General features: G+C 46.7%; 1 protein-coding gene across 1 annotated transcript in view; it reads right to left on the reverse strand.

The window, feature by feature from the left end:
* CLXN (calaxin) overlaps positions 1-15,905 on the reverse strand; it is a 153,294-nt gene that overhangs the window by 15,850 nt on the left and 121,539 nt on the right. Inside the window, exon 5 of the mRNA XM_069211644.1 lies at positions 8,225-8,329. Within this exon, the coding sequence (XP_069067745.1) occupies positions 8,225-8,329 (105 nt within the window). The remainder of the gene's footprint in view (positions 1-8,224; positions 8,330-15,905) is intronic.

Here is a 15,905-nt window from a genome sequence, read left to right on the forward strand (position 1 = left end):
GGACGAAGACTGCAGGAATGCACCCTAGGAAGATGCCAGCGGGTTCCTGCATGATGCAAATGATGTCCCACGACGTGAAGATGGATGCAGACGTGATTTCATGTTGGAAGTAGCCAACAAGGCTTGGTTACGACAAATGTGCGTTTTGCATCAAAATGGCGCTTGCTGGACCCAGCTGGGACCTGGTGGCCTCAACTCTGTTTGAGGAGGAAGAGGGGGGCTCTCACCACTTTGGAGAGCCCTCGGGATGCCAAAGTGCATCCACGGTAGTCCCAGGACACTGGGACAAAACGCAGTTGGTGTAGCAAGTCCCACGCCGCTGCGGTCAACTCAGCGAGTTGAGCGTCGCAGGATGGAGTGCTGGGGACCTGGGCCAGGCTGTGCACAAAGGAATTTTGCAAATAGTGCACAGAGGCCCCAGGAGGTGAAGAAGACGGGGTGCACAGGGGTCTGTCGCTCTCAGGGAAAGCGAGGTCTTACCTCCTCCAAATTGCATCAGCAGGACCTGAAAGACAGTCTGTGTCGATGGGGTCCACCCTCTGTGTTTCTAGGAGCACGCTCGTCGCTGTGAGAGGAGTCAAGGAGTACCGGCCGTCGACTTGGAAGGTGCCTGGGTGAGCAGAGGAGTGACTCCGTCAAAGTGACTTTGTGCCCTTCAAGGCATTTCGAGAGGCTGGGGGAGGCTACCCCTCCCGAGCATGTAACACCTATTTCCAAAGGGAGAGGGTGTAACACCCTGTTTTCAGAGCAAATGGTTTGTTCTGCCTTCCTGGGACTGAGCTGCTCAGACCCCAGGAGGGCAGAACCCTGTCTGTGAGGTGGCAGCAGCTGTAGCTCCAGTGCAAGCCTCAGAGAGCTGGTTTGGCAGTACTGGGGGTCCATGGTGGAGCCCCCAGGATTGCTGGAATTGGCTCCCCAATACCAGATTTGGAATGGGGGGACAATTCCACGATCTTAGACACCTTACATGGTCATATTCGGAGTTACCATTGTGAAGCTACATATAGGTATTGACCTATATGTAGTGCATACGTGGAATGGCGTTGCCGCACTCACAAAGTCCCGGGGAAATGGCCCTGAACTATGTGGGGGCACCTTTGCTAGTGCAAGGGTGCCTTCACACTCAGTAACCTTGCACCTAACCTTCAGCAAGTGAAGGTTAGACATATAGGGGACTTATAAGTTACTTAAGTGCAGTGAAAATTGCTGTGAACTAATGTGTGCATTATTTCATGCAGGCTGCAATGACAGTCCTGTGGAAAGGTTTGTCTGAGCTCCTTATGGGTGGCAAAAGAAATGCTGCAGCCCATAAGGATCTCCTGGAACCCCAATGCACAGGGTACCATATACAAGGGACTTATAAGGTGGGTGGGTCCAGTGCGCCAATTGAAATTGGTAAATGAAGTCACTAGCCTATAGTGACAAGTTTAAAAGCAGAAAGAACATAAGCACTGGGTTCTGATTAGCAGAACCTCAGTGACACAGTCAAGCACTATACAGACACACATGTTAGGCCGTAAACTATGAGCAATGGGGTCCTGACCAGCAGGATCCCAGTGAGACAGGCAATAACATACTGACATACAGATAAAATTGGGGGTAACATGCCAAGAAAGATGGTACTTTCCTACAATGGTTTACAAGGATAGTTTTCCACATAGTGGAACTATATTGCATGCATTGTCTTGGCTGAAGGGTGGAGACCCACACACTGAGGTGAGTAGGATGGAGACAGGGCTACTTTTAGAAATTAGAAGACTTTGCTAACATGATTAGTTCTCCCTGAGCACCACTGTTAAGTAGATGGTAGGGGTGAATGGTGAGACTGCTATTTCTGTTGTCTAAGGTGAGGATGTTTCTAGGCCAAGTCTGCCCTTTTGTGTGTCCCTGATTACTGCTCAGAAAAGCCTATGACAGCCATTTGCACAAAACTCACACTTCTTTATAACCATGTTGTAGGTGTTTGTGCTTGGAGACAACTCCAGTGCTACCTGCTGCAAGAGGGATTACTTTACACATAAGCTGTGCCTGGAGAGAACCCTGAGAAGGACACTTGAAACGAGAACCAAACCGGCTAGGTGAAAGTGGATGAATGTTTCATTACATTTTATCTGATGTCCACATTACACGATTTGGATATCTAGGCTACCCCTTTATTAAAAGGAATATCTAACGGGTATACCCCCAGATACTTGTACAAAAACTAGGGATCCCAGCTATCATCGAGTTTAATTTATCTGAATTCCTGCCTGGCGTTTGAGCCCTCCCGGGTAATATTCGCTGACCTTAGTGTGGATAGGTCACCAGTGATGAAGCATATCCCAGCAATGGGGAGGTGCCCTATCCATATAATTTTGAATACCTGCGGACTTTGGAAGTGGCAAAATTGTTCACTCATGTTTTTTACCCTTGCGCCTTCCGTGTGGATATTTATGGATAGGAAGGATGTGCTTGGATCTTTTCATCCTCTCATCTCCTGTTAGTGGGTATATGAAGCAGTGGGTTCATGTCTGCTGTCTGAAAATGTGTAACATAGATGCAAACCCTCTCACTTTATTCCAGTGCCACGGTCTTCTTGACCAAGGAAGGGAGTGCTCCAGAGACTTTAAGAGCTCCTGTGTAACAAGGGCTGGTTTCTGCCTAGCAGTCTGCCTCCCAAAGGTGAGGGGATATCACCATTTTCTACTGGAGGACCTGAGGATCTGCCTGAAGAAACCTAGACACCTACCCACCTGCTGAGAGAGGGAAGTACTGTGTCTGGCCCTCCAGAAGGAGAGACTGTCCAGACAGGCTCTGCATGAGGAGCACCAGAAGAAGCTTGTCAGCTTGAGAGAGCAATCCATGCGTGACTTGTGTTGAGGAGGGGTCTCGCTGCGAAGCACTGGAGAAGCTGCAACTATGACTGTACCAGAGTGTGCCTTCTTGGGACGTCCCAACAGCCTGCCACAGGCCACTGATGTCTACAAGAAAGTTCCAAAGCTGCAGAAGCACGAAGCCCCAAATTGACTTGGAATCTTCAAATGCCATGACACACAAAGTTGGACTTGGCCTGCCTTTCACCAGTGAATATTTGGTTAGCAGCTGACTCCAGAGGGTCGCTGCTGCTGAGAACTGGTGGCACTGCAGGAACCTGCCTGAGGCGAGTCTGTGAGAGATTGGCAACGCACAACTGCCACTGTGGTGACGAAACCATGGAGGAGTGGGCTCCAAATAGGCAGGAACAACCCCAATTCCACTGCACAGTCTGCACGGCTGACAAGCAACATCAGTTAACTATAGAGCCTAGTGGACACGAGAGAGAATGAGGTGTGCACTGGTAATAACATCGCGCTCGCTTGAGAATGTCTGGTACAAAAAGCCATCCTGAAACTGAGTTGCCTTTTAAACTGTCAGCAATCTCAACTTGAGCTTAATCTCTACCTATATATAACCTGCCATACAAAATGGTAATAGTTGAATCACTAACCTAAGAGGGAGTGTTGACGAGTACTGGGAATAGGAGAGGAGTATAGTACCTCACGAATAGCAGGGTGGTGTAGGGTGGAATGACTGGACTGTATAGTATTGAGTTCAGTTGTGAGATTAAAAGTATGTTCTTTTCCCTAAAAATAATGCACTGGGCTGGACATTATTATATTATTGTGTCTGTTGTTTCACTGTTCAGTTCTGTGCTTTTGCTGACCCACAGAATACTAGACAATAACCTGAGAGACCAGTGTGGAAAGGATTGTACTTGGCCCAGTTTGCAGAGCCATAGTTAAGACATACTCCATGACACCAGTGGTAAATAACCTTAACCACCATGGTTGGGGCACAGTGGCCTCTGTCTGCTTTGAGGCCCTTGCAAATAGGGCCTTACAAGAGACAAGAAGTAAAAATATACTGTGTTAAGTGAAGGTCATTTCTTGAAGAGAAAGAAATACTATGCACTGAGTGTTACTTTAGATATTTCTGATTAATTGTATTAAAAGAGAAAATCTGTCACTACTTTGAGAGGTTCATTGAGGATCAAAGAGAAGTTCACTCTTCTCTATAGAGCGTGCCCCAATTAAACCAGTCTCCAAGGAAGAGAAGATATACATACTTTTCAGTGAGTAACAAAAGTAGGCCATGGTGGCTGCTGTACTGAAAGTTGTTCTTCCAAAAAAGACTGTCCCAGGGCAGCATGTTAAAATATGCATTGAGAAGTTCAGTAGAGCACAGATGCTCTCCTAGTTGTGTGACCAACAAGCATGTGGTCACAGGTAGTATTCTGCAATGTTCTAAAAAAAGATTTTTTAAAAAAAGGTATACGTATATTTTAATATCACAGAGCATGTATGTCTTTATTTCTTCAGCAAAATAAAATTAAAACGCTTACAACAATTAACTCCCGAAGACCGACTGCTTCAAGGTAGAAAATTTTCGGCACTTCAAAATCTTATTATAGATATAATTTCTAGCAACTGGCACGCTGGAATGAGAAGACAGTGTAGACACTCTGCAAAATGTGTCTACTGCGAAAGAAAATTGTGAACGATTCTTGTTACTGTAGGAAAGTACCATCTTGCCTGGCATGTTACCCCCATTTTTTACTTGTGTGTCAGTTTGTTTTTGCCTGTGTCACTGGGATCCTGCTAGCCAGGACCCCAGTGCTCATAGTTTGTGGCCTATATGTGTGTTCCCTGTGTGGTGCCTAAATGTATCACTGAGGCTCTGCTAACCGGAACCTCAGTGTTTATGCTCTCTCTGCTTTTAAAATTGTCACTGCAGGCTAGTGACCATTTTTACCAATTCTGATTGGCACACTGGTACACCCTTATAATTCCCTAGTGTATGGTACCTAGGTGCCCAGGGTATTGGGGTTCCAGGAGTTCCCTATGGGCTGCAGCATTTCTTTTGCCACCCATAGGGAGCTCAGACAATTCTTACACAGGACTGCCACTGCAGCCTGAGTGAAATAACGTCTACGTTATATCACAGCCGTTTTACACTGCACTTAAGTAACTTATAAGTCACCTATATGTCTAACCCTCACCTGTTGAAGGTTAGGTGCAAAGTTACTAAGTGTGAGGGCACCCTGGCACTAGCCAAGGTGCCCCCATTGTTCAGGGCAATTTCCCCGAACTTTGTAAGTGCGGGGACATCATTACACGAGTGCACTACATATAGGTCAATACCTATATGTAGCTTCACAATGGTAACTCCGAATATGGCCATGTAACAGATCATGGAATTGTCCCCCCCCATGCCAAATCTGGTATTGGGGTGCCAATCCCATGCCTCCCCGGGGCTCCAGCATGCACCCCGGGTACCGCCAAACTAGCTCTCTGGGGTTTTCTCTGCAGCTACCGCTGCTGCCAACCATCAGACAGGTTTCTGCCCTCCTGGGGTCTGGGCAGCCCAGTCCCAGGAAGGCAGAACAAAGGATTTCCTCTGAGAGAGGGTGTTACATCCTCTCCCTTTGGAAATAGGTGTTAAAAGCCTGAGAGAAGTAGCCTCTCCTGGCCTCTGGGAATGCTTTGAAGGGCACAGATGGTGCCCTTCTTGCATAAACCAGTCTACACCGGTTCAGGGATCCCCCCCAGCCCCTGCTCTGGCGCGAAACTGGACAAAGGAAAGGGGAGTGACCACTCCCCTGTCCATCACCACCCCAGGAGTGGCGCCCAGAGCTCCTCCAGTGTGTCCCAGACCTCTGCCATCTTGAATGCAGAGGTGTGAGGGCACAATGGAGACCTCTGAGTGGCCAGTGCCAGCAGGTGACGTCAGAGACCCCTCCTGATAGGTGCTTACCTGGTTAGGTGGCCAATCCTCCTCTGAGGGCTATTTAGGTCTCATCTGTGGGTTTCTCTGAGATAACGAATGCAAGAGCTCACCTGAGTTCCTCTGCAACTCTCTCTTCAACTTCTGACAAGCATCCACCGCTCTCTGCTCCAGGACGCCTGCAAAACCGCAAAAAAGTAGCAAGACGACTACCAGCAACATTGTAGTGCCTAATCCTGCCGGCTTTCTCGACTGTTTCCTGGTGGTGCATGCTCTAAGGGCTGTCTGCATTCACCCTACACTGGAAGCCAAGAAGAAATCTCCTGTGGGTCGACGGAATCTTCCCCCTGCTAACGCAGGCACCAAACTTCTGCATCACCAGTCCTCTGGGTCCCCTCTCATCTTGACGAGCGTGGTCTCTGGAACACAGGAGCTGGATCCAAGTGATCTTGACAGTTCAGTGGTCCTTCTGTCCAAATTTGGTGGAGGTTAGTCCTTGCCTTCCCACGCCAGACAGTAATCCTGTGTACTGCGTGAACTGCAGCTGCTAGGGCTTCTGTGCACTTTTGCAAGGAATCCTGCGTGCCCAGCACAGCCCCGGTCCCCAGCACTCCGTCCTGCATTGCTCAACTCGCTGAGTTGACCACCGACTTCGTGGGACCCTCTTTTGTAGTGTTGAGACGACCGCCGTGCTCAGATTCATTGAACGCCTGTTCTGTGCTTCTGCGGGTGCGGCCTGCTTCTGCGTGGGCTCTCTCTGCTGCTGAGTGCCCCCTCTGTTTCCTCCTCCAAGGGGCGACCGCCTGGTCCTTCCTGGGCCCAGGCAGCACCCATTTCCTTCAACCGTGACCTTTGCAGCTAGCAAGGCTTGTTTGCGGTCCTTCTGCGAGGAAACAACGCTGCATCCTCCAGCACTCCGTGGGACATCTTCTGTGCAAAGGAGAAGTTCCTGGAATATTCAGTTGTTGCAGAATCTTCAGCTTCTTCCACCCAGAAGCAGCCCTTTTGCAGCTTCATTCGGGGTTTAGTGGGCTCCTGACCCCCCCCCTTGAAACTTGTGTGACTCTTGGACTTGGTCCCCTTCCTTTACAGGTCCTCAGGCCCAGGAATCCGTCTTCAGTGCTTTGCAGTTAGTTTTTGCCTTTGCAGAATCTCCTATCACGACTTTAGTGTGTTTTTGGGGAAGTAGGGTAACTTTACTCCTACTTTTCAGGGTCTTGGGGTGGGGTATCTTGGACACCCTTAGTGTTTTCTTACACTCCAAGTGACCCTCTACACACTACACTAGGCCTGGGGTCCATTCGTGGTTCGCCTTCCACTTTCTTAGTATATGGTTTGTGTTGCCCCTAGCCTATTGTATCCTATTGTGTTCTACAGTGTTTGCACTATTTTTCTAACTGTTTACTTACCTTATTTTGGTTTGTGTGTTTATTTTGTGTATTTTACTTACCTTCTAAGGGAGTATATCCTCTGAGATATTTTTGGCACATTGTCACTAAAATAAAGTACCTTTATTTTTAGTAACTCTGAGTATTGTTATTCTTATGATATAGTGCTATCTGATATAAGTGATATAGTAGGAGCTTTGCATGTCTCCTAGTTCAGCCTAAGCTGCTCTGCTATAGCTACCTCTATCAGCCTAAGCTGCTAGAACACTACTAATCTACTAATAAGGGATAACTGGGCCTGGCACAAGGTGTAAGTACCATCAGGTACCCACTATAAGCTAGGCCAGCCACCTACAGTTACAGAAAGAGCGCATCCTGTGCCTAGCTGGAGAGTCTTCTTGATTAAATAGATTAAGTGAACATCTTTATGTTAGACTAAAAGGAAGGGACAGACGTGGAACTGCCAAACCAGTTTCTGACTTTAATGATGATTGAAAGCCCAAGTCAATTTGGAAGCTCAGTAGGTTGTGATATGGGTCACAGGTACAGCACTGAATAAGCTGACTACAAGCACCCCCATTCTGGACTGCCATAGAACATAGTTGATAGAAGGTAAGGACATGCTTATTTCTTCAATTTGGAAGTCACTGAGATCTTCTTATACTTGTTTCAATGAAAGAAAAACTTGTCATTTATTGCAACTGTAGGAGCTCCTTCTATCTCTAGCTCAAAGGTGTTGGCATCTCCACTGGTTACAGAAGGTCAAGGAATGACCTGCTGATCCCTAACGAAAGGCCCTACCAACTATGAGACAGCACTTGACATGTAGCATTGTCTTTCTTTTGTCAAGAATGCAAGTTGGAGTTTGGTGTCTACTGTGCAATGACTCCTGTAGAAAGTGAGGACATTCATGTTGAGTACCTACTTTGTACTGCTTTGGCTAACTGCCTAAAAAGCAGGTTTGGTAGCACCACCTTGCTTGGTAATAGGACATTGCTCATTAGAGTGGGACCATCAAGATATATATGGTATTACAAGATCACCACATACATGTCTAGAAATACATTGTGCAACAAAGAATCTCTTGTAAGTACCTTCATGTCCGGTAAACATGGTCCAAATGCTTCTAGAAGAAGACTTTCCTCATGTACTGCCTTTTCAAAGTCTGCAAAAGACAGTTTACCATCATGATCATAGTCCTGAAGAAAAAAAGTGAAAGAATCTTTGTTACTTCTATTGTATTGATTCCTGGTGTATTATAGGAGGCCTATAAAGCACACCTAAGGGGAGTCTGCGTAGCTAAACAGCCTGGTAACCTTAAGTCTATGCTCACCACTCTACAGAGCCTCAAGACCTCTATCTGAGACCTAGAAATAAGGTTTGCCAAGATTAGACATGATCTTTCAGAAACAATTATTTGAGCTGCTACTGGAATACTGTGACACAGTGGATAGTAAAGTGAAGTACCTGGGTAAAAATACCATAGCTAAGCAATACCTTAGATTAGTAAGACTACATTGGACTTCATGAAATAGTATAACAATTGAAACTGCCTCAAGTACATGAACGCTGACACATCAGAGGTCATCAAATCGTACTGTACACATCTATATATATGTCTCAATTTCGGAGCAGCCCAGGCTGACATCCTTCAATAGCTAGACAGAGCCACAATGCATGGCTTCAGCAGCATGCCAGAGAACCTGCATCACCATAACTATACAAGAGGTATACAAAGCCATAAAAGATGTAGCAAGGGAAGAAATCATGAGATAGTGATGGCCTACTGGCAGTGTTTTATAAAGAATTTAGTGACGTAGTAGCTCCCTGCCTACTGCAGATGTACGAAGAATCATGCAAAATGAAGGAACTCTTGCCCAGATGCAAGGTGGGGAAGCTGCGGAAGCCAACTGTACAGTGATTCTCACGGAGACCCCTATCCTTAATCAATTTAAATGTTTACATACTGACAAAGGTTTTAACAAAATATCTGATTCTCTACAAAACTGGACTGATATTACCTGATCAGGCAGGGTTAATTTCCAGGTGATTCACAGTATATACCCTGAGGCAGTTGTTTGGGGTGATCCATCAAATAAGGACAGTGAGTTCTGCAGCTCCCACTCTTACTGATGCTAAATAAATATTCGCTTCCCTGGAATGCTAATGTAGGTCTTTGTCCTGGGGTGGCTCTGAGTGGGAAAGGCATTTTCCAGTTGATTCTCCTACCATATTGAAATCCAACAACAAGAGTTAGGGAGCTGTAGAGATTGTTGGTGATTAACAACACTACTGAGAATAAGGGAGGGATCAGGAGGGATTATGGTCCAGTGTATATCCTCCTTAAGTGAACATTGAAAATCAGCGATACACTGTTCCAATCATATAAAACAGAAAATAAATAGTGACCGGGGTCCTAAATTCTAGGAGCAAGGGGCCTCACACACCCATAGGGTGTCATGCTTCATCATAGGCGCTGCTCCTCGTCAGACTGGCGCTGCAATGTCTGACGGGCACCACCCCTGACGGGGGGCTCTTTGCCGGAGATCTTAATATGTGGTGGTGCCGTGACCCCAAAGGTGACTAAAGAATCAACGGAGATCAAAAGCAGGTAAGTAGTTAAAATTGACTCTCAAAACTGCCACTGGGACTGTGGATTTTATTGGACCCAATGAACGGTCAGGGCCAAGGTTAAAAATTAGAATCAAAAGAGTGAATAAAGAAGTTAAGATCAATCACTCTTGTAATGTAGAACATATCAGTGAGAGGAGTCTGGCAATTCTCCAAAGACTACCACCTCATGGGTCAACATGTTTCGCATCCTGGTGGTCCAAACGGATCCAGTGATGCTTCATCAGGACCTTATGTGACTATATGTATCTCCTGAATAATAAGGGCCACATATATTTATCAAAAAGTTAATACAAGTGTCTCTCAACCAGCAATTAGTAGGGAGGTGTAATAATCACTTACATAAATATGGAATAAATAATTCTAACTCGAGCCCTGCAAAAGAGAAGTACACAGGTTATACCACAGTAGGGGCGAGTCATAGCCTTACACATATCATAGGAAAGAAAGGGCGACCGTGATGTGCAGTGCAAGTGTTACTTCGTGAACAGCATACATGCAAGTGCTTGTGAATACAAGCTTACCGTCCTAAAATTGAAGGCGGGCATCCTAGGATTACACGGACCAATAGTCCAGCGCTAAACAACGTCTAAACAAGGGGGAATACGAAACAACAGAATCAAATTTCCAATCAAGTAACTCATATGTGTGTTGTCATAGGGGTCTCAAATATAGTAATCATAGATTCATAATTAGTATCGTCACAGGAAGTATGGTAAACCAAACGAGATGAATGCGCCAATGAATATCTGTACAGTAGCTGTGGGACAGAGTGGTCTATAGAAATCAATGAAGATAGCAGACTATGTTGCGTTACTAGACATAGATCCTGTCTAGAAGAGAAGGCTGGGCAATGCATAAAGTCTTGGGTATCAATGACTGTCTCAATATGAATTTAAATGTGGAGAATTAACAACACTAGTCCAAGCCAGCGACCAAGATGGCCACGGAGCATTGAAGCTCTGTGCAGTGTCGCCCTCAATTTACTGCCATCGGGCACAATTCGACTGCAGAGATGCCCCACTACTCCGGCAACATGCACTCATATCAGAGCCCTGCTTGATTTCACCATACTACCCGGGGCGGGCCGAGGATATGGCAGCATCTGCCTGCGCCCGCCATGACGGCCTGATACGGCCTTTGGAGGCTCTGCAGGGACAGGGCCTGCGGGCAAGCCTGAGGGCAGGGCTGTGGTGCGTGCAGCGATATTTTCCAGATGCCTGTTACGATGCGGGCTCGTTATCTCACCTTTGTGGACACTCCTTGTGCGCTGATGGGACCCAGGCTGCGGCATGGCCCTCTAACTTTTCTGGGTGCCGCCCTTCCTCGTGGGCCAGCGCAGTGCTTGGAGAGGTGCTGCAGAGCAAGCTCCTCCAACCTGGGCCTGAATGTGGTGTGTGTAGTTGTGTGGGGGACGTGGCGCTCGCCACCCCGCTGGAGAATAAACTACTGAGACTGCCCTTTTCCAGGAATACCTACTGGTATGCAGTGAGTGATGAGCTGGCACAAGGGGCACCCCTCCATTCCCCCATTGCCACTGCTGATATTGCCACATGTCTGAGGCCTAGACTGAGCTAACAGTCCCCCAACACTGCATTCTATATGGCACCATGCTTATGCCCATTTTCCCTTGAGCCTGCTGTCTTATGCATCTTTGGCTACATGTACACATTAAGTGGACTGCATGGAACAGTCCTAATTTACCCCTCAAACTCTGCTGGACTGGATCCCCCAGACTTTTGCTACACCTGCTGAGCATCTATAGCTGTTTCATTCCACTGTGACTTACCTGGGCCTAATCTTATTGATTACGCCTTGGGGACGGTGGCATTCTATCAAGTTAACTTTGCTTCGTCCCCACCCTTGGGCTTTCTCCTCATCAATTCTTGGGCCAACGCTGCATTTTCAGAGCCTTGTCCTTCCGTTTTAACTTGTTTCCTGCCAACACTCAGGTGCACGGCGCTTAACAGATCACAATGGACCATGGAGACCCTAAAGAGGCAGCTCACTTTCGATGTGGCACAGACCCCACGGCAACACACTTGAGGAGACTGCTGCAATAATTACCACATTGAAGGTGGGCTTCCAGGCCATAGACACACGCTTTTATGTGTTAGCCAACCCTCTAGATCGCCTGAGTGAATGACTCAATCACCAAGTTACCGGACTTGATGCAGCAGAATGCAGGATCTCTGAGATTAAAGACAGGAATGCAGACATCCTGAAGCGCCTTGGGAGAGTGGAACAAATCCTCAAAACAACTGCTGTGAAAAATGAAGATCTGAAGGCAAGGGCCCGCCGCAATAACCTACTGATCATTGGCTTGGTGAAGACCACCACCAATACATGGATCTTTTTGTTGAGAAACTATTGGTTGAATTATTTGGCTGGGACTCTTTTACTGATACTTTTGTGGTTGAGAGAGCACAAAGATCACTCGGGCCGCAGCCCATACCTGGAGCATCTCCATGCCTGTTTTTTGCCAGACTCCTCACTTTCAGAGATCAAGACACAGCCTTACGTCTTGCACGGTAAAAGGGTCCACTGCTATACCAAGGTGCTGTCCTGTCACTATTTCCTGACTACACCCAACTGGTGCAGGATGCACAGCATAACTTTGCTGATGTGAAACCTACCCTTCAGAAGCTGGGCAGCAAATATGGTATGCTGTACTTGGTGCGACTGCGAGTGGAGATGGACGGCCAACACTGTGTTCTGTGCCCCCTCAGAGGCCATTGACTTTTGCAGGCAACATAGACTTAATGTGGCTTCGCCAGATCAACCACTATCCTCTGGATTTCCCTCCTCAGCAGTGCCAGACTGTCATCCCGAGACTTGACCCTGTTTGGCCCTCTGGCTGCTCTGTCATCTCATGTTGTGCCCAGTTGACCATGGGTCTCCATTTTTGTTATCTATGATTAACACCTGCTGCCTCGATGTGTTCTATTCTCCGTTGGCCATGCACTGATTACTGGTATGTTTTGCATGAAATGCTGTTATGGTTGACTGATGTTGCTCACTTGCCTTGCACACTATCTGACTACGCCCCTGTTACGGCCACATTGACTGTCCCTAGCTCCACTCCGCTCTTCTGATACTGGAGTTTTCCGGCAAATGCCCTCCTCTACGGCATTTACCGCACAAGGAGTCTGTTAAGTTATACTTGATTATTTTGCTACTAATACTGGGTCTGTGCGAATAAATTCCACTTGCTGGGAGGCCTTTATGGCCTATATCAGAGGTATCTGCATTGCCAAACATGCTGAAAGGCTTCAAAGTATTCGTAACGACTTGCCCAAAGTGGAGGGTAAACTATGCAACACTGACACGCTTGCCACGTCCACTACTGATGCCACCGCACAACGCACTAGAAATGAATTGCTAGAGAGTTTTGGGACTTTGTCGCACATGAGGTTCGCTATCTGGGCAAATATGCTAGGGTGCAACAATATGGCGAGGGTGAGAGGCTGGGCCACACTTTAGCTAACCTTCTTAGACCCCCCTTACCATGCTTCATGTGTGACCAGTCTACAGCGATCTGATGATTCGGCCATTACTGATGGTGCGGCTATTGGGGATGAATTCCTGGCGTACTATAAACACCTTTATACGTCCTGTGTAAGTGGCAATGAGGCAGCCTTTGCTGGATATCTGTCTGAAATTGCAATGGTCTGACTTGAACCTGGGCAGCAACAATTCTTTCCAGCTCCTGTTACCTGCAAGGAGATTGTACAATCGATCGATGCCCTGAGCGGTTCTAAAGCTCCTGGCTGGATGGCTTTACTGGCGATTCCTACAAAGCTTATAAAACTATTCTAGCCCCCATCTGCTGGAGATATGACACCTTGAAAGGGGTGCATACGTAGCAGATTTGGGCTGGGTGCCATCCTTGCAATCGATGGAATACGCTCACACTTCCGTATGGCCGTGGGGGGGTTTAGGGGTCCCCGACCTATAGTTATAATATTTAGTGGGGCAATCACATTTGGTCACTACTGGTATCACCCTCATGCTAGACTTCCATACCTTAAACCTGAATGGGCTCAAGCGCCAAATGTCTCCCTATCCTCTACTGCCATGTGGATTTCCCCAGAACCCCATTAAAATATAGACTATCTACCACCTGCTGGGCCTGGTCCAAAATATTATGCTACCTGGGTGGCTAAAGACTCCCCCATTTGCCCCATATCATTAACCCTCGGCTTCCTCTCCCTGAGGAAAGTTTGGTGCAACTACCCCTTACAGTACATAACCTACGAGTTGTCGTTGACCTAATTATCAACTGCACACTTTGACCTAGCTCCTCGATGATGGAGGAGGGACCTTCAAACTCCTATAGATGGGCTAATATTCCACTGTTTACATAGTGCACTCCGGGACACCTTACTGACGTACTCAGAGGAACCTTCAGATTTCACCCCACTTACAATGCTAATCACTGCCCCAGACAGCTGCCACCTTATATCCCAGCTCTATCGTACTTCAGTAGACATGCCGTCAATCGGCGTCAAGCGATCAAGGGCAGACTGAGAATGGGATCTGGGACACCCCATCCCAGACAAGACTTGGCACTACTGTTGCACTCAAACCAAACTTTAAACAAACAATCCTCATCCAAAGCACTTACATTATTATTATTTCCACACATGGCATACACCACCCCCAATGCTGCAGCTAAACTTGACACTATAAGGCCCCATCATTGCCCAAAATGTACAGCAGAGCAGGCGGACTTTGCCCACTTGATGCAGAACTGAGAGAAGATCAAAACCTATTGGGAGGAGATCTATGATACACGGTCTCTTATTCTTGAACCATCAATAGACCCAGATCCACTGATGGCCTTACTGGGCTATGTCAAACTTTTACCCCCCCGGACTGAGGCATTTTGCTGCCATTGTACTGCTTTTGGCTAAGCAACAAGTGGCACTCCATTGGTGAAGTAGCGTACTCCCTACTGTTGTTGCCTGCTTACAAGATATGTCACATGGTGATACAAACTCTGAACTGTATGCTTCCCTGCAGCCGATATCTTCCAGACCCAAGGATATTTGGCACATGCTTGGAGACTGCTTGCTAACAATGGATCATGCCATGGAACATACAGATTCGGAATAATGACTGTGCAACAGCATTGGCCCTTCGCTTTCAAGTTCCAACTTGGTCCACTTCTCACATGCCCATGTCACTTACTCTCCTGTGTAGCTAAAAAAAAAAACACATTTGGATTATTGGCTCCTTACTGGTTTAAATTGTTTTGCTCCCTTTCTGTTCACATGCCCCTTGCTGTTCCCCTAATTATTTTTTACCATTTATGTACTCATCGAGTGTCAAATGTCCAATGTTTGCATTTTATGTGGGTTCCTTGTTCTTGTGCAACTGAAAATTGTAAAGTTTAAAAAAAAACACTAGGCAGGGATGTCCTCTCTCACAACTACTTTCTGCTACTGCAATGGAATGGTAAGAGTATATTCTAAGGAAAAAAAAAAACATCCATGTAGGGGTCTGAATCTTGGAGATCACCGCATACTAGTGTCACTGAATACATATGCCGAACATACCCTTCTGTGTATTAAGAGCACAGACCACAAATCTTATCTTCTTTGGTCAGAGAAATTACACATTTCCAGGTCTTTTTTGGGCTCCAGATTAACTGGGGTAAATCATAATTAATCCCAGTGACATCATGCACGTTGAATTCCCATTTCAATGGAAGGAAGAGCCAGTTTACTAGCTAGGAGACCTAGTACACTGGGACTATGATATAGTGATCAGAGGTAACTATGGGATGATCATAGCCAAGCTTCATGACACTATAGATCGGGTAAACAACAGCGCTTAGCCTGGTATATAATGATGCACCACTATTCTTGTGGCTGGCTGACCATATTAGACATAGAACTTTACTACTATGTAGCACAAGCATTATTGGCCCAGTGTTACTATCACCAAGGCCTGTTTGTAGGAGAGTATCCTCTTTCTTGGTATGGTTACCCTATTTTTCTGTCTAATATCAGTGTGTTTGACTGTGTGTGCTGGGATCCTACTAACCAGGACCCCAGTGATTATCCTCTCTCCCAAAACTCTGCATTTGATCCCACAAGTGGCACACTGGTGCCCCACTGTAAGTTCCTAGTATATGGT

The sequence above is a fragment of the Pleurodeles waltl genome, chromosome 10 (assembly GCF_031143425.1).
Source record: "Pleurodeles waltl isolate 20211129_DDA chromosome 10, aPleWal1.hap1.20221129, whole genome shotgun sequence".
Taxonomy (NCBI): domain Eukaryota; kingdom Metazoa; phylum Chordata; class Amphibia; order Caudata; family Salamandridae; genus Pleurodeles; species Pleurodeles waltl.